At 36.1% G+C, this 23,686-nt stretch overlaps 1 protein-coding gene across 1 annotated transcript in view; it reads right to left on the reverse strand.

The window, feature by feature from the left end:
• loxhd1b (lipoxygenase homology PLAT domains 1b) overlaps positions 1-17,157 on the reverse strand; it is a 33,970-nt gene extending 16,813 nt beyond the window's left edge. The window contains exons 1-24 of the mRNA XM_066643252.1: positions 16,485-17,157; positions 15,938-16,052; positions 13,842-13,922; positions 13,551-13,735; positions 13,324-13,422; positions 11,526-11,674; positions 10,607-10,730; positions 9,642-9,892; positions 9,337-9,472; positions 9,052-9,212; positions 8,855-8,941; positions 8,629-8,764; positions 7,906-8,060; positions 7,656-7,816; positions 6,836-6,912; positions 5,614-5,810; positions 5,312-5,504; positions 5,031-5,191; positions 4,198-4,519; positions 3,866-4,017; positions 1,364-1,497; positions 1,142-1,287; positions 439-543; positions 176-304 (exon numbers count right to left, since the gene is read on the reverse strand). Of these exons, the coding sequence (XP_066499349.1) occupies positions 176-304; positions 439-543; positions 1,142-1,287; positions 1,364-1,497; positions 3,866-4,017; positions 4,198-4,519; positions 5,031-5,191; positions 5,312-5,504; positions 5,614-5,810; positions 6,836-6,912; positions 7,656-7,816; positions 7,906-8,060; positions 8,629-8,764; positions 8,855-8,941; positions 9,052-9,212; positions 9,337-9,472; positions 9,642-9,892; positions 10,607-10,730; positions 11,526-11,674; positions 13,324-13,422; positions 13,551-13,735; positions 13,842-13,922; positions 15,938-16,052; positions 16,485-17,157 (4,129 nt within the window). The remainder of the gene's footprint in view (positions 1-175; positions 305-438; positions 544-1,141; positions 1,288-1,363; positions 1,498-3,865; positions 4,018-4,197; positions 4,520-5,030; positions 5,192-5,311; positions 5,505-5,613; positions 5,811-6,835; positions 6,913-7,655; positions 7,817-7,905; positions 8,061-8,628; positions 8,765-8,854; positions 8,942-9,051; positions 9,213-9,336; positions 9,473-9,641; positions 9,893-10,606; positions 10,731-11,525; positions 11,675-13,323; positions 13,423-13,550; positions 13,736-13,841; positions 13,923-15,937; positions 16,053-16,484) is intronic.
• Positions 17,158-23,686: the final 6,529 nt, after the last annotated feature.

Consider the following 23,686-nt stretch of genomic DNA (forward strand, 5'->3'; position numbering starts at 1 on the left):
TTATCTATGTTAGCAGCTTTTAAATACAACAAAGTGCATCCTGTCAGACCAAAGCTCAGTTTAGTCATGTCAGCTTGCTTCAGTGTGTATTATTTCTCATTAGCTTCTGAATCTTTGAAATAAATCTTTGTCAAATTCAACAGATTCCATTCAATTTTGTTAATTTGATGCTTACCTGAGTTGTCATGCCCAATTCTGAGCTTTTGAAGGTCTCCAAGATCGACAGCCTCCACAGTAAACTCATCAATCAGTCCCTGCTCAAATTTATTCTTGTGAGATTTACAGGCCTTAAGGTTAATTATTCCTGGATAATTAAAAAAAGTATGAAGAGCAGGTAAAGTGACAAAAAAGTAAAATAAAATCCTTTTATCTTACTTTAAAATGTATCTGTTTGTTAGGGAGCTTTACACAATTGCAAAAACGCAAAAGCCTTTTAACCTGTGTCATCATACTCTCCATATAGAATCGCGTAAACGTTTGCATCAGTTCCAGCATATTTCTTGTCCCCGGTCTTGATCCGCAGTGTGTATGTTGTTGACATAGCTGCAGGAAATTAATTACGCTTATTTGAGGGACATTATATGAAATAAAATCATATATTGTCATTAAGATAATTAATGTACAGAAATATACAAAAATACATTTTCATTTTTAAAGTAAGTCACATAAACAGAATATTAACTTATCCATCCTGGTCAATCTATAGTAAACTTTTCTGACAGTGTACAGAGTATCTGTTGTGTGAAAAAAATTTTGAAGAAAAAAAAAGTGGGAATACATGGTTTTCTTTTGACAATGAACTTATTCTAAATGTCCAGGCTATTTTTAATTGGACTCTCAGGTCAAAAAGAGAAATCTAACTTTCACTTCTGCTGTAAATAAACAGTCCTACTTGCCATGTACAAAGGTCTACAGTAGTCCAAGTGTGATGTTAACTTGATGGTATTTATTAACCTGTGGAATAATGGCTAGGACAATAGTCTGGATTCCACCAAAGGGTTTTCAGATTATTGCATTTGATGAATGACAACATAAAAATGTGTAAAATTGTGAATTCTGTCACAATGTTAAATGGTACAGTTTGACATTTGACAGAAATGCCTCAAGTAATCACACAAATCATGATATGTGTTTTCTTCACCTTTCTGCTCCAGCCCTAATTTAGCTCCTGAGCCCTCTTCGTCTTCATCTTTCTTCATGAACGCCTCGTCCACAGGCACCAGTTCTCTGGCAATCTGCCCATCATCTTCATCTATAGCCAGCCAGCGGTTGCATGGGAAGTAATACCTGCAGTAGGATCCTTTGTGAAATTCTATGTAGGTGTGAGTGTATTAAAATTAATTATTATTGAGCTTATACTCACGTCGTGTCATCCTTGGTGTCTGTAATCTCAACTCTGTCCAAGTACCAGGCAGAGTTAGAATGGCTATTATCATGGCGAATCCTTAGCTTCTTCAAAGGCCCTAATTCCACTGCTGTTATTGTGAACATGTCTTCCTGCAGCAGACATTTAAGTGAGTTTGTTAACAGATATGTTACAGTTTTAGGTCATTGTTACTATTAGCTTTTTTTTTTTACTGGATACTAGTTATTCAAACAGTCTAAAGTCATTTCTTCTGTGAATTCTTTGTGAATTATGCCTTCAAAATTCAAACCAATCAAGATGTTCTAAAAGGCTAACCAATAAAAATGCATTTCAAATAATTCAATATACATTAATATAGTAGGACATTTTGTCTTGTAGAAAGGGCCATATAAAGCATTTCATTCAGTATTTGTTTTAGATGTCCATTTAGAAGTTATGTGACATGACGAAATGTAAAATGCCCAAATACAAATTTCAATTCCCATTTTTAACCTATGATTTGTCTATGATCTGATTGGCTGTTTCCAGCACGGCACTGTGATGGCTCACACAGATTCAACACATCAAAATAAGTCACAATATCTGTGCCACAATAATAATTTATAACTTTATTTGTGTGTGTGTGTGTGTGTTTATAAAATGCTTATTTAGAAACAGATGCCTGCAACACTTTTTAAAAAGGTTTAAGATAGTGGCAATTAAAATTTAAAACATCCTAAGTAAACAGTGTGTGGGTGCTAGGCTGGTTTGCTTGCAATCAACATCTGTCTTTTACTGAGATATGTAACATGCTACAAAGAACAAAATATGATGAAGGCTCCATATGTTTGCCCAGCCGAAGACTTTTTTAGTGTAAAAAAATAATTTCACAAACAGACCTGTGTTTATAATTGGACCAACAAGACATTTGTCCCAAAATGTTTTTGAAGAGCTGTTAAAAAGGAATATAATGTAACACACTCCTGTTCCAACTGTTTTGGAGAATGTTTCAATGTGGTTTTGTACTATTTTCAATTTAAAACAGGTCACCACACTTGGATTGTTAAAAAATAATTAATAATCAAACAAAATAAAAAAAATAATAATCAAACATAATCACAATTAGTTATTTGTTACTCCTCCTCAGACCCGAATTCTCTGAAGCATGGATTTCACTACGGAAACAAAATTTCTACATCAAGCTGGTTTCAGCTTCATTTATTAACATTTCACAGATCAATGGGCGGCACGGTGGTGCAGCAGGTAGTGTCGCAGTCACACAGATCAAGGGACCTGGAGGTTGTGGGTTCTTGTCCCGCTCCGGGTGACTGTCTGTGAGGAGTTTGGTGTGTTCTCCCCTTGTTCGTGTGGGTTTCCTCCCACGGTGCAATAACACACATTGGTAGGTGGATTGGTGACTAAAAAGTGTGTGAATGTGTGCGTGTGTGTGTTGCCCTGTGAAGGACTGGTGTCCCCTCCAGGGTGTATTCCTGCATTGTGCCCAATGATTCTGGGTAGGCTCTGACCCACTGTGACCTTGAATTGGATAAGCAGTTACAGACAATAAATGAATGAATTTCAAAGACCAGTTTTGCATGCTGAAGTCTTGTCATTGAACATTCATTTATACATTGTCTGTATCCTCTTATCCATAACGGGGTCGTGTTGGGTCCAGAGCCTTCCGGACAAACTGTTTGACACATCAGGGAATTGCTGTCTTTCTTGAAGAAAACCATAGCACAATTTGTTTTAGGTCAAGGTGCATTATTATTTCCCACCCTCTTGCAAACTTTACATAGTGCAGTTTCTTCAGTGCTAAGCCCAGATCAGCAAAGACAGAGGCTCTGTTCTACATATTACATGCAAGTGGGGCATCACAATGATTCTGAAGCTTATTTTATTTGGAACATTAAGGTAAAAATATAACATAGTGTACTTTTAAAGAACATTTAAAATGCTTTCATTGTTTCAGTTGACAATTCTCATGTTGGTTTCATGTTTTATTTTAATTAGCAAATGTCCAGCAGCTTTTTAAAGTCAGAAAGCCCTTCTTTTAACTTCAATTTAATTAGCATTTTTAGTGAGATGCAACGTAGCATTTAATTCTAGATCCTTCTTCTGTTTGGTCTGAATTCTATCATTTTAAAAAGGGACACTAAATATATGAAAGACTGAGGTACTCCAAGAACAGCATTGGGAACCAGTGCTTTGAACTATTTTTACATTTGCTTACCTTTAGGACTGCTGAATAAATTAATTGTCAGTTTAGACATGCAGAACAGACCTGATTCCAAAGGCCATGTTTAATGTGTTTCATAGATTATTGATGAGCTCACATTAACAGATGTGTAAGGGTATACCAGAACATCTACTTTGAATAACAGGAGGGACTCTATCATGTTCCCTGGTTCTTCCTGTTTGTGTAGAGGTCAGTCTCACAGCGACTGGAACCTTATTTCTTTATTTGCTGTAGCCTACATTAAAGGAAAACATCTGGTAATTTGAGTCTCGCTCACTCACCTTGCCACGCTCAAATTTGTTGACATTGTTGCTTTTCTTCAGGGGTCTTTCCCCAGTATCTCCTTTCTCTCCATAGATGTTTATGTAAACATGGGCATCAGTTCCAGCTCCAAGCATGTCCCCTGTGAACACACTCACTTCATATGTGTTTTCTATGAGAGAAAAAAGGAAACAGAAAGGTGCCAAATTAAATAATACTCACTTTTCTAATTGTGTAAATTGGGTTATTTTGCATTTCAAAACTCTTTAAAAAAAAAAAAAAAAAAAAAAGCAGTTACTTAAGGATTCATAATGATTCTTTTAAAATTAATGGCTCTCTTGATTTTCTTTACCCTCTAACTCCTCACTGTCCTCTGGCAGAAGCTCCACCTCCAGATCCCCATCCTCCTCATCCTCAGCCAGCCAGCGATCGCAAGGGAAGGAAAGTGTCTTTACCACCTCCTGCATCACCTCTTCACCTTCCTCCTCATCCACCTCTTCTTCCTTCTTTTTTTTCTTTTTGTTTTTCTTCTTGTCCTCTTTCTTCTCCTTCTTCACCATGGCCATAACCAGATACTTTATGTCTACCTTCTCCAAATACCATCCAGCACCAATTCCAGATCCATCATGACCAATACGGATCTTGAATATGTTACCTACATCTTTAGCCTCAATCTGTTCCATGGGAATGGCACAAATCTGGTCAAAGTTTGCACTTCACATATGACATTCTTTTAAAATAGTTATTTGTTGAAAAATTATACATTATACATGTTATAAATTTACAGTGGAGTGTAAAACAATGGTAAACAGTGGACTTACTAAACGTTTGGGGAGGAAATTAAATAACTCTAAACAGGGGCTTAAAACATTACTCTCAAAACAGAATGAGGAGGGGAGAGAAAAGGTTCCATTGATTACTCAGCTACTAGGACCATAGTCCTCTTGTTTGATTTGGAATTTATAAAAGTATACGCAAAATGTTAATTCAATATAAGCTTATCAAGATGTTTTGTTTTGCTTTGAGATCTTTTACTTTTAAATATGTGCTCATTAAGTCATCAGTAACTTTTGCAGAGGCAAGTGACAGCTCACAGCTCTTCAAGAACAAATGCAAATTTAATTTACGGCAAAAAGAGCACAGAGGCACACATAGGTTAATGCAATCATAAACATTGATCCATACCTTAAAAATATCACTGGTTCCTCTTTCAAAGTTATTTGACCTACTTTTTAAAGTAATAACTTCTGTTTTTCCTTGGTCTCCATATATTTGGATGAAAACATGGGCATTGGTTCCTGCAGCCCAAACATCTCCTGTTACCACTGTAATCTCATAGTTTTTTACTGGGTACAAAGTACAAGAGACATAAATTATGTTACTAGTAAAGAACCAAATATTTGAGAAAAATGAACAAATAACAAATTGACCAGACACATCACATATTACACAAAGTAAGTGAGTACATTCTTCCACGTCGAGTATTTCACTTGGGTAGATTTCCACTTCCGTTTTGCCATCAGCTTCATCTTCAGAAAGCCAACGATGACTAGGGAACATGTAATGTTTGCCATGGTTTGGCACCATGATCTGCACACTATCCAGAAACCACCCTGCTCTCATGCCTTCATTAGTGTGGCCAATCTTCAGACGACTAATCTGGGTTTAAAAAAATAAAATGTGTTTTTTTAAAAGTGTTTAATTGCAACTAGGTATTTCTCATATTGAAACCTTTAGAGTAGTGAAATGGTCAGTTAAGTATACGCACTTGTCCAATGTCTAATGTGTCAACAGTAAAAATATCCACCCGTCCGGTTTCAAAGTAGTTCCCCAGGTTATTGTCAGAGACGACCAGCATCATTTTACTGGTATCACCCTTCTCCCCATAAAGCTTCACAAAGACCCTGGAGTCTGAGCTGCCACCACTGATGTTGCCTGTCTTCACTGCGATGTGATAACTGACATCTGAAATTCAAGATTATTACAGTTGTTAAGCATGCTTCATGTCTTATATAGGTAAGATCATTTCAATTTCTCATACCCTGTTTTAAAATGTTCTACCAAACCTCAATGATGCACAGCAATACCATCTATGTACAAAGGCAAAGGATGCCCATCCCTGTTCTTATGGTCAGTAATTTTTTTCCGCTGCCAAATATGCTGTTCTAAAAGGAAATATATATTTTGACTTTTGGAAACTGATTAATATATTGGTCATTTATTGGTATGTTTAGGGCCATTTCCCTTTGACGTCCTATATGATTCGATTCCATTTAAGTTCCTTATGATTAGAACAAACATAGTGTAGATTTTCTGGGCAGGGTAAAACAGGTTACTGTTTTAAGGTTACTGGACATAGAATTCTGAATAGTGATTTAACTACTATCTATGAAATAGAATTTAAGGCCCCATTTAAACTTGATATTAACATTGTTTTATGGGTGATTCAATTATTACTGGAGATTAAAATGTGGTATAATGTGTACAAAGACACTGTGATCCTAAACGTTAAGGGTTGCATATGGCCACATATCATTACTAGAGTGAATGCACACTACAGCACTAATTAACTGCTTGAAATTGCTGTGGCAATTTGATCATAGGTGGACATACAGTGTACTGTTCATTGATATTATCACCCAGAAAGAGGCAACAAATGTGAACTGGGCACAAGATTCAGATTTAGATTCAAGGCTTAGGATCCTAGATTTGAAACAATTTTCAGTGATAAATCATCATTCATGTTACAAAACATCATGGCAGTATATTTTTCTTAATTCTTAATATTACCCTGCACAGTTTCACTTTTATCCATCCGTAAACCTGATCCAGCTCATGTAGGGCATTATAATCAGTTGATGGGCTGAATAAGGTGTGCTGAGAATATATGACACCATGTAGGGCAGTGGGTCTCTGAGCATGATTAAGAAACGCTGCCCTAAGAAACCTGAACAGCTAAGACATTTAGAAGCAGCAGGAGGGACACTTACTAAATAGTCTCTGTCCATCAGCGAATGGAACTAACTCCCGAACAATCTGGCCATCGTCCTCATTACGGTCTAGCCACCTGAATTGACAAAGATGTATTGTATTATTAAAAAGTACAGTCATTCAGTCATTTGTTTTTTCATAATTGTATTATTTTGTTCAGGGACATGGTAGATTCGAATTTGTAGTAGCCTACGAATCACAGGGCACAAAGGCAGACATCTCAAGTTGCAAGAACTAATTTCAGGGAGGTATCCCGACAGTTACACCCTGGACATATTAAAGCAACTGTTGTTGTTTTTTGTTTTGTTTTGTTTTGTTTTGTTTTATTTTGTTTTTTGCCAATCCACCTAACTTTAGCAGTTACATCAATTTGTCACCCTTTATTAGGGACTGAAACTATATCCTAAAACTTTATTTTTTCATTAACAGCTAAACTATGATTCTTTATAATAATAAATATACCAGCCTTGATGAACATAACCTTGGACCATTTATCAAAGTTAAAATGTAGAAAACCTTGAGGTTATATGGAGTAGATGATGGTGTTAAACAGTTAATTTAATACTGGGTTTTTTATTTGAAATACAGGAAATGCCACACAAATTTAATAGACACTACATTTCCCATAATACCCAGCTCCTTTTCAAATGAACAAGCAGTTAATGCTTAATGTCAGAACCAGGTTTCTTCAGTTTTGGACATATTACGTTGGGCACAGCACAACGTAATTATATCTCACATGTTTTGTTTATAGCCACTGTCTAACCTGACTATTACAGCACTACAGAAAACAACTACTTGCCAATAAAAATTAATGACCTGTTACATGGGAACTCTACAGCTTGTGACTCTGTCTGTCCTTCCTCTCTGACCAGTACTTTATCTAGAAACCAACCACAACCTCCACCTCTTCCATCATGGCCAATTCGTACTCTGCGCACCTGCCCAATGGACACGGCCTCAATTATGAACTCATCAGCCTGTGGGTAAACACAAAGTCTTAAACACAAGAAACTGCATATCGTGGGACTTGCTAATATTTCCCAGAGGTTCAGATAGAGCTACTTACATTGCCTTTTTCAAATTTGTTAACATTATTCTTGCAGTTGATTAAGGCACGGTCGCCTGTATCTCCTAAATCCCCAATCAGGCAAAGGAAGACCGAGGCATCCGTCCCACTCCCACTGACTGTTCCAGTGTAGACTGTAACTCGATACTTAATGACTGCAACCAAATAATCAGTGTACTCCAATTATTAATACACAGGCTGGTTTAATCTATGAATAATTTATTACTGTGAGATATGCTGAAAACATATACTGGTGCAAATTATCGTTCTCCACTTAAAAACATGTCCATTTTTGTGTATTTTGGGTTTTCTATATCATTTGAACACAGCAGCTGTCCTTTACATTGTGGAAAAATGTCATAATGAATGGACCACTCTAAAAATACTTAAAATTTTTCCATTGAAAATTTAGAAGATTGTTTCATTTTCCTGTAAGTTGCTATTTTTGAAGATAAATATTTTTAATTGGACAGCGATAAAATGCTCTTTAAACAAACTATACTTTTACAAAATTTGTTCAACAGTTTACCTAGTTAAGACATGTAACAAGCAACAGAATCAACCTAATCATTTAGCATTATACAGGCTGCATGCTGACCTCATCACTTGTGCCTCAAATGGTTTTAAGTTGTTAAATAATTTTAAAATGACTTGCTTATGTGTTTTTGATACTATAAAATTGTGCTAAGCAGTTACTTTAAGAAACAGCAGGGCCAATCTTGCCTAAAAGCGGCTCTGGTATAAGATCTCCTGTGGCAGGGAGCTCCCTGACCACTTCATTGTCATCTTCATTTGTATCAAGCCAGCGCTCACAAGGAAATTTATATTTCTCCTTTATTAATGTCTTCATCAGGGTAACCTTTGAATATAAAAACCAGGGATTAACATAATTCCAGAAACATAATTCCAATAAAAGGTTAAAGATACAATAATCTTTGGATTTTCTTACCCGGCTGAGATGCCAGCCTGCAAATGGATGTCTTTTCTCATGCCAAACTCGCAATTTTGTAAGCTTTCCAAGATGAGGAAGCTCAATCTGAAGGCATTTACAAAATTGAAACCACAAACAGAATTAAGCAAAATAATTTTTTTTCCTCCTGTTTGTTATAATCCCACAGGATTTGGGTTTTGAAGCACCATATTTACCATAAACTTATCAAGCTGACCCTGCTCAAAATTGTCAGTTTTGTTATCCAGTCTCATCTCATCAGACTTTCCCTTATCTCCATAGATCTGAAGAAGGACAGAGGCATCTGTGCCTGCTCCAGGAAGATCAGATGTCCATATCCAGAGAGACCAAGGATGCTCTGAGGAACAGGAGAGCATAAATCTCTTATGCCCCAATATTTTAAAAGCACATTTGTGAGACCTTTGCTAGACACTTATAAGAACAAAATCTAACTGATTATTAAGAGCAGCACAGTTACTCACTCTTCTGTCTTTTCTGTCGCAACGAAACCATCTCATACAGCTCTCTCTCAATCAGTCCATCTCCTTCATGCTCATCAAGCCATTTTGAACAAGGGAATGTCTGCTCAATTCCAGTGAATGGGCAGTAGATTATTACCTGAAATAAACAGGCAGAGGTTAACCATAAAACATGGTAGTAGGATGGAAAAATTATTAACTCATACCAAAAGAAACAACAATTAAAAAGGATTCACATGCGAAAAAAAACTTAGGCTTAGGCAACATAGGCTTCTTTCTGATAAGACAGACAAACATTATCATCTCACCTTATCACAGTACCACCCTGCACTAACCCCTCCATTGTCATGGCCGATAGTGATGCGACTGAGAGGGCTCAGCAGAGCCGCTATCTCTATGTTAAAGATGTCTGTGAGGCCACGTTCAAATTTGCCACCCTCAAGGAAGATCTTTCCACTGTTTTTCAAGCCCTTGGAACCGTGCATGATCATGTGGATTTTGGAGTTAGTGCCAGCTCCCCTGATTTTCCCTGTCACCACCTGCACATTGTAAACAATGCCTGGAAGGTAGGATTACAAGCAGGACAATCAGATTCTCTTAAACTTGAGTCAGGTCTTAATCCACTGAAACAAATCAATCACACAAAGAAAGTGTGGAGTTAAACAGAGCATATCTCTTTGACTGAGTGACCTGGATAAACACGGTAACTCTTTACTCTAGGGCAGTGTTCATAAGGCCACTTGACACCTACACAAGCTTGAGCCTTAAGCCTACATAAGGTCAAATAACATATTATGATAAATTGACTAACATCTAGTAGCCTATATCATGGCAATGCTGATGGTGTAACTTTATTCAAATCTAATAAATGGCAGAATGATCCTCACTTTCATAAATAACTTACTTTCAGAAATACATGCCAAAGTGATATCATAGTTGGCAAAGATAACAAATTACACTTATCAGAACAAGTATTGTTTGGATAAATGTCTTAATTGTATTAAAAGGTTAAAACAAGGACTTTTTCATATCAGTACAAAGATCTCTTTCTAGAGATCTGAAAACTAAAAACTTTTAAACACACACACACACACACACACACGCGCACACACACACACACACACACACACACACACACACACACACACACACACACACACACACACACACACAATACTTAAAGGTAATTAGCAGTGTGGAAGAATCTGTTATTGATGGATTTACCTGACAAAATATGGAGCTTTACTTAGTCTGTAATCAAAATATTATGTACCTGTTGGTTCACTTCCTCCCACTAAAACATCCCTTTGGATCTTTCCATCATCCTCATCTATAGCAAACCAACGGTTTATGGGAAACTCATACATGGCCTTGTTACCCAGATCATCCACTATCACCTAAAATGATGTCAAACAAAAAATAGTGATTAAAGCAATAATACTTATTAAACAATCAGTATAAAACTTAAAAGTTATGCTGCAAGCTCAAGTATTTCATTCAGTCATTTATAATTTTATTCATAAACAAATTAGTTCTATTTCAGCTCAAACACAGTTTATCTGAATATATCATACCTGCCCTAACAGTAATCTACAACAGTAGGCTTGGTGTTAATGTATGCAATCTTTGTGCGAATCACCCAGTTGTGAGGTCTCATGAATTAGAAAAACAATCCGTTAAAGTAGCGTGGTGTTTCCTTTCAATGTAGATAAGGTGACTACAGCTTGGGACAATGACCTCATCCCAAAGATGCTGTGGAAGGAACCTGCCCAAGCTTCAAAGCCTGAAACATTATTGCTTGTCAAAGATGGCAAAGGCTCATTAAACTATTTTGTGGAATAGTAAAAGTTCCAAGGACCACACAAATTTCGGTCACAATGTCTGACACGTGAATTTATGTGTTTTGGGATTCTTTGTAGTGCTTAATAAGTTGAGCTTGTATGTACTTTGGTAATGATGGTAATGACACCCTCATTAGTTAATCATGAAGTCAGCCTTTTCCTGTCTGTAAATATTCAAACAGGTTTGAGACCACATTCATGAATAAAAATCACAGGTGCTCAATGCTAGCAGTAGAATTAATAATGAATTCATTGTTCATATGTTGATAGAAGGTCTGAAAACATGTCACATTTGAATGGTTTTAACTAAATTAAGAAAATAAATAAAGAAAGAATTGACCTTTAATATACCTTTTCCACAAACCATCCAGCAGAAGAGCCTTTGTTGTTGTGGCCAACGGTGATCTTCCTGATTCTTCCCAGGTTTGGTGCTTCGATGGTGAACTTATCCTCTGTTCCTCTCTCAAAATTGTTTTTGTCACTATCTAGTCTCCTTTCACCTTTGGGAAATATAATAGGAATCTATGAATAATTTTTTAAAGCAGTTATATATTTAATGCCTTAAACCCTAGGCTTAATATTAAGATATTAATCTGTCTTTTTTATCCTATGAACAAACTTCCACAAAACCAGTATGTCAGTCATGCAAATATGATTGTGAATTTTGGACCCAAATACTGTAGAATCTAATTGATTTTAAAATGTAGACTTTAATATAGGTTCAAACCATATTGTTTATATAATGAAATATAGTGATATTATGGGGGCTTCTGAGTGATTCATCAGTCTTGGTATTGGGTCCTTTCATTAGGAGAACACCACTGGGTGATGCCTCCACCACTTGAGGCCTGAAGTCCAAGAGAGCACACCTGTCTCACTTTCACTGGCAATGTAGATTGGCACGTTTTCCATCAAAACAGCACTTGTGAAAAAGCACTACTTTAAATGGATCTGGAGGCAGTGCTGCCTTTAATGCAGAAGAAGCATAATTGGTTACCAGCCAACACACATGTATGAATGTAATTGGTTAAAAAGGATTGGAAGGGATTTTCAAATACATTGCCATAAACTGCCACCTAGACCCTTGATTTTGCCTGCTCTGACTGACAGAAATGACACTGGAAGGGTAAATGTGCAATATAATTATATTTATTTGTTACCGTTATTTTGTTTTACTTGAATGGAGGTTAATGTAACTTAGCTGCCTCAGATGTAGCTGCAGAATGTTATAATGTCCTACTGACTCTGAGGCTGATTCTGAAGAAGTGTTTTCCTGTACACTTAAGTTAGCTGGAGCTAGTGTATGTTGTACAATAATGCTCTGCTGCTTCTGAGGAAGTCTGTTACAGTCAGATCTGTCACTACACTAATGAAAACATTCACATACGCTTTTCTACTTTCTATCAATAGTTTGATCAGAGGAGGATGGATCCCCTTTGTGAGTCTTCCAAGGTTTCTTCCTCCTGCCTTGAAGGAGTTTTTCCTTGCCACTTTACATCTTTGGCTTGCTCGCATTGGGCTTTGATTAAAATGTTATGTTCTGATACTAATATGTGAAGCTGCTTTGTGACAATGTCAGCTGTAAAAGGTGCAGGAATGCACTTTCTCAGAATCTGCCTCAGAGGCAGCAGAGCATTATAACATTCTGCAGCTTCCTTAGAGGTACTAAAAAAACTGATTTTTGCAACACTTCAAACAAATTATGTTACAGAACTAAGTGAACAGTATATTGCACATTTATCTCTTTAAATGTAATTTCTGGCAGTCAGAACAGGTAAATAAGGAGGGTCTAGGTGAAGCTTTATTGGTTTATGGAGCAGTAATTTCCGCCCAATACATTTTAGCCAATTCATCCCTGCCTGTGCTAGCCAGAATGTCTCTGTTGGCTAATGTGACAGATCTGGATAGTACCATTCTCCTCCAAACCTGTTGAATTCTCCAGTGGCACTGCATATTGACAGTTTGTGTCAGTCTCTACATTTGTCTGGCTCAGGAGAAGCTTTCCATTTCCTTCACTCTCCCAAGTTGGGGGTATTGTGTGTAATTTGGGATAATACTATCGATTACATTGGAATTGGTGATGACATATAATTGGAGAGAATACTAGCATACTGGGATATTACAAGCAAAACAAATGGTGCACACTTACCAGTATCTCCATTTTCTCCAAAAATATTAATGAACACATCAGCGTCTGTGCCACTGCCTTTGACATCTGCAGTAAATACACTCACGACATACTTATTATCTACAAGAGGACAAAATGTTAAAAGCATCATGATTACAATTTAAAGTAGCCGCTCTCAGATTGGGTTTTAAATGTTTACAATCTATAAATTGAAATTAAATATGAATATACTGGAAAGAATTTCCCACATTTTGGCATATCTGATGGGTCCAAAGTGCCCAGAAGGTCTCGCACATAAAGGCCATCACCCTCTTTTTTGCTGAGCCAGTTGTTGCAGGCAAAGTAGAAGCGTAGGTGGGGTCTGTTCATGTCAGTCACTACAACCCGGTCTAAGAACCAGCTAGCATTTAAGCCAGTATTATCATGCTCAATCCTTAAAACACAAAATGAAGTAAGAAAACTTAAAACTTTTCTTACATTTGTGCTGCACATCATCATTACAAAATAACTTTCTGAAATGAAAGTATTATTTTACTTACCTAATTTTTTTCAAAGATCCAACATTGTGAGTTTTTATCCGAAAGACATCTGTTTTGCCTTTTTCGAAAGCAGTACGATTTCTGTAAACAAAATTAATTATTTAGACACAATATCATATTTTGGGTAAATGTAAAAATTCAGGAGGACAGAGCAACCAGTATTTTCTACCAGAAGCTGATAATATTTATAAAAGTTATTGATTATTAGTTGACATCTGTATAGCACAATGTGTGATTGTAGGAAATGTAATTTATCTACAATGTTGTATTTCATTTATATTATATATATGGCAATATTCCAAATAAAAGCACACTTTTTTGGTTTATAAATAGGGTCAATATTTTACAATAAAGATAAAAAGAGTAAAAAAAATGCTTAGATCTATAATCAGTCATGCATTTTGTCGAAACATGCTAAACACATGCATTTTATATATAACTAATAAATCTTAATGAAAAACCAGAAAAGAAATCTCAGTCCCATGCAATACATTCCTTAGTATAAATAGCTGGATTCACACATCATATTAATGTACAGCACAAGAATATTGAAGCCCTTTCTCAAGAGAATGCTTGCATTTTATTCATTTACTTGCATGTGCATTTCCTTGGGTTTCTATAAAGCTGATTGGAAATTTTAGTTAACTTTTGAATATTTTGTTCCTTATTCTGCACTTTATGGTGTTTTGGCAAAAGTAAACACATATTTGGCCTTTGATGAAAGGTTTTGAATATTGGGTGCTCAAGAAAGATGTATCACCGCACAGAGTCAGCTTCATGAGAGAAAACCAGTAAAATACCTCTTGTCAGTACTGTGGGATTGAAAGAGAACAATAGTGTGTTAGCCTTCAATACCAGCTGCAAACTCTTTGACAAAATCAATATAATATGCATACCTTTTCTTTACCTTTAGGTTTAGACACTATCCAGGACATGTATAGTATCTGAACTTTTTTTCTGCAATAAAACTGGGAGGCTATCAGAGTTAATATGCTAAATAATAGAAGCATTCAATCAGTTAGCATTATGCAGACTTTATATGTCACAATGCTGGCCTCAGACAATGTGCCATTGTTCAAAAGCCAAATTCTCTTGACAGTTGAATACCTTTTTATATATAATATTATACGTTTGATATGGTTGTGTCTGCATTTATGGAATTTGGCAAACACTGCTATGACATCGTGAAATAGATTAAATTCATTGTCTGAAACCCCTTATCTAATTCAGGGTCATGGTGGGTCCAGAGTCACTGAGCGCAAGGCAGGAACATACCCTGGAGGGGACACCAGTCCTTCACAGGGCAACACACACTCACACACCTATGGACACTTTTGAGTCACCAGTCCACCTAACAACTTGTGTTTTGGGACCATGGGAGGAAATCGGAGCACCCGGAGAAAACCCACACGGACATGGGGAGAGCCCACCAAACTCCTCACAGACAGTCACCCGTAGTGGGACTCGAACCCACAACCTCCAGGTCCCTGGAGCTGTGTGACTGTGACACTACCTGCTGCACGCCCATATTGATGAAATTGAAAAGAATTTTTAAAACAAGGAAAATGTTGTCAATGTCAGACATTTTCTCTACTTAAACAGTACACTTACAACACTTACAGTCAATTTAATATGTTATACCTTGCAAGAATTCCATAGGATTAGATAATATTAGATATAATTTTTTGTTTGTTTGATTTAAAGTTGATATTCATTGCCAGAAAATAAGCAGTGTATGGCAGGCTGGTGCATGTTTACAAATATCAGTACCTCTTTGGTTAGTTAAACACTTGGCAGAGTTTAAGGTATGTGTATGACTGCTGTTTGTGGCAAGCATTACAGAGATTTTGAATTTGAGTTTTTACTAGTAAAAACACAAGTTAGGGCCTGTATTGCTGGTGTACTTTTAGTTTTAAAAATGGCTTTCCATATGCTTACATGGTGCCAACTGAAAGAATATGAACTTTCATTAGATGATATATTACTCATATAGTTTCACACAAACAGCATTATGTGTAATAATATTTTTATTAACTTTTTTTTACTGAACTTTCACACATTAATGGACAAATCGTTAAATATCATTAAAAACTCACTTGCTGGCAAGGTGCAACTTGGGGGTAATGCCATATTCTCCAAAAAGAGAAATAAAGACATTGGCATCTGTGCCTGCTCCAGGTACATCTCCAGATACAGTGACCACCTCATACACTGTGGGCATATAAGTGGATAGAGAAAGTTTTACACATTTTGGTGTTAAGTATCAGCTTATTCCAAAGAGCCCCTGTGAATTATTTAGTAGCCGATTCCATAGAATTGTGGCATATGCTAAGAAGGTTCAGATCACTTTCACAGACCCGAACCAAGGAAGCTGCAGAAGAGAGCAGAAAAGTGCAGAGTCATCATGCATAATGTGAGAGCAAGTCTCTTATCTTTACCAGAATGAAAAAGCTGAAAGCTACCAAACGTATTTCCAAGATTTCTAAAAGAAAACTGCTGCATAACAAAAGATAAACTACGTAAAAGAATTACATCTGAAACACAAAAGCATACTAGTGAACGCAGTCTTAAGTATAAATTATATGCTACAGAGTAAATATAAAATGAAGGAATAAACAAACATCAGAAATTATAATTATTTACCTTTCTTCTTATGGTATTCATCTTCATAATTTTCCACCTTGTCTGGTTCATAGTTCCTTAATTCATTCTCATAAATTTCAACGTAGTCAACATTTTTTGTTTTCTTTTTCTTCCCCTTGCCTTTCTTGCCTTCATCATCACTGTCTGTGGACCCTTTCTTCCCTTTCTTCTCCTTCTTTTTCTTATGAGAGTCATCATCCTCTTCTTCTTGCTCCTCTTTTTCAGCCTTCTTCTTCTTTTTGCCTTCGTCTTTAGACTTCTTGTCTTTTGCGCCCATCACACCTTCTTGGTTGCCTTTGACAGATTCCTTTTTCTTTGAGTCTTTTTTGCTGACTTTGGTCACTTGAATAACATCAGGGAGCTTCTCACTGCTTTTTTTCTTTGGCTTGGTTTTTGGTCGATTGTTGTTGTACTCATCCTCACTTGTGGTCGCACTGCTGCTCACCAACTCATCCTGTGCTTTGTCCTGTTCCTTTGATTTCTTTGACTTTTTTTTGTCAGATTCACCCTTTTTCTTGCTTATTCTCTCATCTGGCACATCGCTATCTGTGTCATGCTCCTTGCCGCTGCTCTTGCCTTTCCTTCTCGACTTTGATTGCCTCTCCTCACCATCCGCATCTTCTTCCTCTTTAGTTTCTTCTTCCTGCTGCTTTTTTTTCCCTTTCGAGGGCATCTTTAATTTATTTACTACTTTGTAACATTAACTGATACCGGTGTGTCCAGTTGAAGGACACCCAGGCTGACCTGTGATGCTAGGGAGACCTGCCAGCTGGACAGGTCATCGGAGACAGAGCAAGGGCCCTTGGGAACAAGAGAGCTGTCACTTCAGGGCCTTCCCCTGTCCCAAACAGCAAAGTCACTGGGGCTCATTAAAATTTATCACCTCTCAGTCATGCAGACGCTCACCTGGAGAGGTATGGTGTTTAGTGTTAAGGGGGAGTTTACTCAAGTTGGCTGGCAAAACCATGTATCTTCACATTAAGGTGACAAGCAAATTCATAGACAGATATATCACAAATGCATTGGAAAAATAATCAAAACTTTAATTTACATAGGCTTTCTCCACTTTCATATTTAGCTTGAAATATGGGCTGTGTGGGCCATGTTCGGTTATACATCTGCATTATCAGTATACTATTTTCAGAATGTTAGGTACAATCCTAAGCCATTAAATTATAAGTAAATATATATGTTAAAAAGTACATTTAGATGTAATTACAGTAGATGCATTGAATTTGAAGGCCTTGTTTTGAACTAAGATGCAAATAATAATATTAAATAATAATAAATAATATTAAACTGAACTGGACATTAATTTAAAAGTAATAGGCTCTTTAAAATCTAATTTAAGACCTAAACTGGATCTTAAAAGAACACTAGGTAATATTTAGTATTTTTGCTCTGGGCTCTTCCTTCAGTTGAAGAGTGTAATTAATTTTTACAGCACTGTCCTAAAATAAAGGGGGAGTGGTGAGAGTGGTCCCCTAACTTCCCCTTACAGTTACATAATGTACTTTGTGCAGCAGTGCAGAGCCCAGAGTACCAATGACAGAGGATCTACTCCCTCTATTACAGGTCAGTGAAGCATCAGATTATTCTGAAGCTGTAATTGTAAAAAAATACTACCAAGTACTCCGTTAACTTCAACACATAGTCTGAACCTACCCCTAAATCTAACACTAACTCTATCAGGAGACTTTTATTGTTGACAAGGTACATCAGAGAAATGCAGTCTGACTACATGTCATACAATAGTGTAATGAAGAGGGGCAGCCAACCCCGAAACGTGTATGTGTGTGTTCACTGACACAGATAGGTTAAATATGAAAGACATTTAGTTGTACGTTGTACAATGACAACTGTTTGCATGCATTATTAAGACAATACAGATATTGAAGGGATCAACCGTGTGTATCCGACAAAGCAAGCAGATAAGGATGAAACTAATTTTCCTAATAAAAACTGAACACAAACGAGTGGAAAAATATACAGTATCAATATGTGCAAGTAAGTGGAAATGTAGAGTACAGATACAGTACATACATACTAATATGTAGTTGTCATGAACTGCCCTGTGTAGTGTGTTCCTGCTCTGTCTGTGTCTCATTATTTCCTTTGTTTGTCATGTGCGTAGAAGCACATGGCTCTTCTGTTTTGTTCCAGCCTTAGCTCCACCCTTTCATGGTGCCTCCTTTGTAGTCCTCGTTATCTGTCCCAGGTGTTCCTTGTTAGTAGTGTGCATTTCCTTTGGTGGATGGATAGGCAGGCAGGCAGGCCCTACCTACCTCTCTCTCTCTCTTTCTCTAGTCTGTCTGTGATTCCCTCTCTTTCTCTAGTCTAACAAATATCTCTCTGAGCTACCCTGCCTAAGTATCATCTGTCTACATATAAGTTTCCCTATCCAGTCTAGGTCTGTCTCCCAGTCTAGGTCTCCATATATCTCAGTATCCTTATCTAGTTCTCTCTGTCTTTGTCTCAGGATCTCTGTTAAAGTATCTGAGTTCATTATGTTTGTTCTAAGTAAAGTGCTGTATTATAGCGGTTGTGGCCGCCTCCCTTAGTCCACCTGGTCCTGACAGTAGTGTATGTAAAGCAGTATATGTACACAGGACATAAGGTATGTCATGCTGTGTCACAAAACACATTCCGGTTTAATTTTACTGCTTGTTTAAACCATATTTGAATTGGAATCCGGTTAATTCAATTTCGATGTCTATCTGGATGAAATCTGATGTTTTCAATCTGATGAAGAATGATTCATGTTAACTGTGTATTTTAAATACAAATATCTATAATGCTGTAATAATACAGTGGGTTTAGTATTTCTGCCTTATTCTGTTTTAATTTATTCTATTTTTTTATTTTTAAATTGTGTTGATTTTATACACCTTAAGGACTTTTATTGTGTTCTTTTATTATGCACAGTTCTATAATGAAAGCTCAAACATTCACCTTTCCTTCTGGAGAAAATAACTTATTGTACATTTAGGGAACATTTAGGGAACAGGACTTTTTCAATCAATTTTGTACCATTAGTGACATTAATATACCTCTACGTTATTTTTTTCTGAGAGAATAAACCTAGGTTTTCATAAATGCAAAAACATGCTAATTTTTAAGACAATTTGGTATGTGAAGATTGCTGTGTTTTGCAAGTTTCTGCTTAGTGTGTACTGAATGCTGTGAAGTTTTTATTCATTTGTTTAAAGTCTGACTGCAGTATTTGGGTGTCAAAAAATTTTGTTAATTAAGCTTGAGGTTTTTGTTTTGGATTTAATGTTTTGAGAAAGGGTGAGAAAACGTGTTTTAGCAATTTTAAAATAATCTGTATAACGGTGTTATGTTATATTCTCGTATTGCACCACATGGTGGAGACATTCACCCATATTCAATTTCAAAATACAACCAAATAGACTCAGCACTGTTGATTATCAGTATTAAATTATTATTTTTTTCATATTCATTATTATATTTACTTTAGGACTTGTTTTGGGCCACAACATCATTTGTAATATATTATGTCAATTCTATGTTGCAATTTCATTTTCTATTTATTTATGAAGTTAATAAAAAAGTGAATAAAACACTTTTCCTGAATTCTCTCATTTGGTCAGAGCAGTAAACATCAAACCCCACATTAGCTGCATTCACAAAACCTTTGATTGTTTTGGAAAATCAAATTGACTCAAATATTTTTTGTCTTTGTTCAAAAGCAAACATTGTTGTCAGCTAACCCACCCAAATGTTTTCATCCTCTAAATGTAATACTAGAAAACCTGAATAAATTTAAAAAACGAATTGCAAGCCAAGCTAAGTCAAAATAGACAGAACATTTTTGACACAGCAGGACAGACCTCATGTCTCTGTGTGAATGAGCTAAGTTACATATTTGCTGTATATGCTTGTGTTGGAGACACAGTCAAGTGTGCCTCGATTCCTGCTGTTGATCTGTTGAAAATGTATATTGTTTACATTAACCCGCAGTTGCATTGCTTTATTGTGACAGACCTACTGTGCTATTGTATACTGTATCATACTGTACTATACCTTTCAGGTACACATTACTCTACCTGTTTCTTTTCCTCAGAATATCCTCACTATGTGTCTGACCACTGTGAAGCTGATTTCAAGTTGCACATGTCCTGCTTCCCTCATAGTCAAGCCAATTGCTGAAAATCATATGTGCAGTGTTTACCTGTAGTGTTTAACAGTGACAGCAGTGTTATCGCTGTGCAGCCTGTTGTGTGCCATTTGGGGTCAAAGTTCACGAAAGCTTAGAATGTGTTTTTGTCAGTGAGAATGTATTTATAGTTTTTCAAAAAAGGCTGCATCAGAACTGAAAGCTGTGCTACTAGGTAAATATTGTTTATGGCTTTGTTAAAGGGGTCATTAATTTGATAAACGAGTTGTGCCAGTTGACAGTTTTGTTCTGAAAATGTGTTTAGATTTTAGCAATTCAGAAAACTATGAAAATACCTTATCTAAAAATTATTTTACAGCAAAAGAAACCTGAATTAGCAATTGTATTTCACACCAGTCCATTTTGTAGCTGTAAAATTCCCCTTTAAATGGAGTGTTATGAGAGCTACTGGCAAGTCATTGTGCTAAGAGCATTAATGGCCCAGTCTGTCATTGTTTCCAATAACACAGTCTGTTAATTTGCTGTAATTAATGAAAATAAATAAATGTATTACTTTCAGACTGGAGAAAAAGTGAAGGTTTTTGTTATTAATCCCATATTTCACTGATCAAATATTTCACTGATCTGCATGTAATATATTTAAGAGTAGCACATCCTACAAAATACAAGCAAAGAGTTAAAGTCACTAATATTCCTGAGCTTGAAGGGAGTATGTGTGTGCTTGTTAGATAACACATTTTCCATTGTCACATGTGCTTATTTTCTATACAAATCAGAGAGGATAATAATCTAAACAGCTGTGTCCTCCTTCACATAAAAGTTGATAATGCAGGGACTATGCAAATAAACACTGTTTATCAAGAGAACAATTACAGATGTTCAGCCGGAAACCATGAAAAAAAATCCATAGACATAAGGGATAATCTCATACCACAATGCAATTTTATATGCATTTATATTTATGTTTGTGTTTGTTTAGCGTGACCCTGAACTGGACAAGCCATTACAGGCAATGAATGAATGAATGAATGAATGAATGAGTGTTTGTTTGTTTGATATTTTGTTTAGGTAGTTGCAGAACAATATGGAATGACTTAGTTTGTGCTTTAGTAGTAGGTTGTTTAATATTCCTTTATTTCTTTGACTCTTTGAAAATAATACCTTTATAAAAAGGAAAATATCAGTGAAGAATTTCAGTTAACACTATATCACAATGGGTACAACTCTCAGATTATAACAATTAATTTAGAAATCCATCTGTAAAAAAGTATCAAATGGTTTTGCCCAATTACAGGTCTAATGTTTTAATGGGTTGCCAGGCCTTTCCAGGTCTATTCTGGTGGTTAAGTGACTTAATCTAATTCAGTGATACCATTTTAAGGGATAAAAAATTACATTAGCTAATGTGAAACTAGGAAACAACATTAAACTGCAAGATCAGAATAAATACAATTTTTCAGATTGGAAGAATGGACAGCCATTACGTCACTGACAAATAAAACCGTCTGGTCAAGTTCTTTCTTCAAGAGCTTAATTAATAGTACAAAGAAATAAATTGTTCACACATCATTGGTTTGTCATGTTTTGCGTTAGTATTGTACTGGAGCTAAGAGGCAAATATAGAAGTAAATTGGTTGAAGTATATATCACAAAAGGTTATATAAAATTCCATTATATGCTAATTACACAAGTACTGCTCCAGCACAACCTAAAGAACCTAATTACACATCTCTGGAAATAAGGAAATAAACTGCATATTTCAATTATATTTATTTATTTTTTTAGATATTAAATAGAAAAATTAAAGAACAAAGGATAATTATTGTTCGTATTAAAAAACACTACTAGAACAAACTATTACTAACTTTTTTCCCAGTGGCACAATGATAAGGCTGTAGAGCACTGCAATGTAGCACCCAAGGAGCAACAGGCATTTAAGTCTCTGGCTCAAGGGTCCAAATTACCCTGGTCAGGCAAAGAGTAGAAACATTGGACTGCAAGCATTCTGTATCAGGTCAGCATCCTGTGGAGTCCCAGTGAGATTTGAACAGTTTCAGTTCTTGGTGCAGAGTTATAAACAACAATACCACCAACAGTCAACAGTATACTTCTAAATGTTAAAATGGAGAGAGGTCTCAAGACTTTATATTTAAAACTCAAGGTAGAAGAAATGAAAAGAAATTCTTTTTTTTTTTCATGGTGAACTTTTATAAGTTAAATAACAAACCAAATTTGAACTAATTGTCCATAATAACTTGATCGTTTGATTGTCTCCACATGGAAACTGGTGAGAAGGTTTGGGATAGGATTCATGTTTGCTTTGGTACTACACTGAATATTTACTTTGGTATAACACTTGTAAATAACCATCAAAGTATCTTAAGCATGGGAACCAATGCAGTGGAACACAGATCCAGAAGCTGAAAAAGTTATGTCCGCATCCTGAATCTTAAGAATGTTTGCTTTAGAATTAGTAGGTCATGGAGGTTGACAGATTCCTCGCCTGAAGCTCTGGATATCGTCCTGTGTCTCTGAATGTGTCACTCAGCCTGACTGGTTCTCTATCTGGAAAGGATCAGTAGCGCCCTCTGCTTATTCTCAAATTCAATCGCAATATCAGTGTATGTGTTATTCTCTTTCATTGTCTCAGCTCAGGCAGAAAATTCAGAGCATTTTAAGTAAAATAAATAAATAAATAAAATAAATGCAATTATATTAACGCAGATGAGAGTTTCATTATAAAATCTGACACTCCTTGTAGTTCTAAATGCATCAATGTGACTTCATATAAATGAAGAATATCTTAATATGGATAGCTACAAATGGTCTTAGTCTCTGTGTTGTGGCAATGTTATTCAGGCACAAATCCCCAAACCAGTTTGAAGTAGAGAAATTGTCTATTTTTATCCTGATGACTGCTACATAATGTTTAATGACACCCAACATGCTTGCTCAAATTTCAGAAAAGTAAATCAATTTCATAGTAGAACACATTGCTCAACATTTTACTTCATAATTTAATACAAAAAGCTAAACCTTTTTTCCCATCCTGTACTAGCGA

Source organism: Hoplias malabaricus, chromosome 14, assembly GCF_029633855.1.
Source record: "Hoplias malabaricus isolate fHopMal1 chromosome 14, fHopMal1.hap1, whole genome shotgun sequence".
Lineage (NCBI taxonomy): Eukaryota > Metazoa > Chordata > Actinopteri > Characiformes > Erythrinidae > Hoplias > Hoplias malabaricus.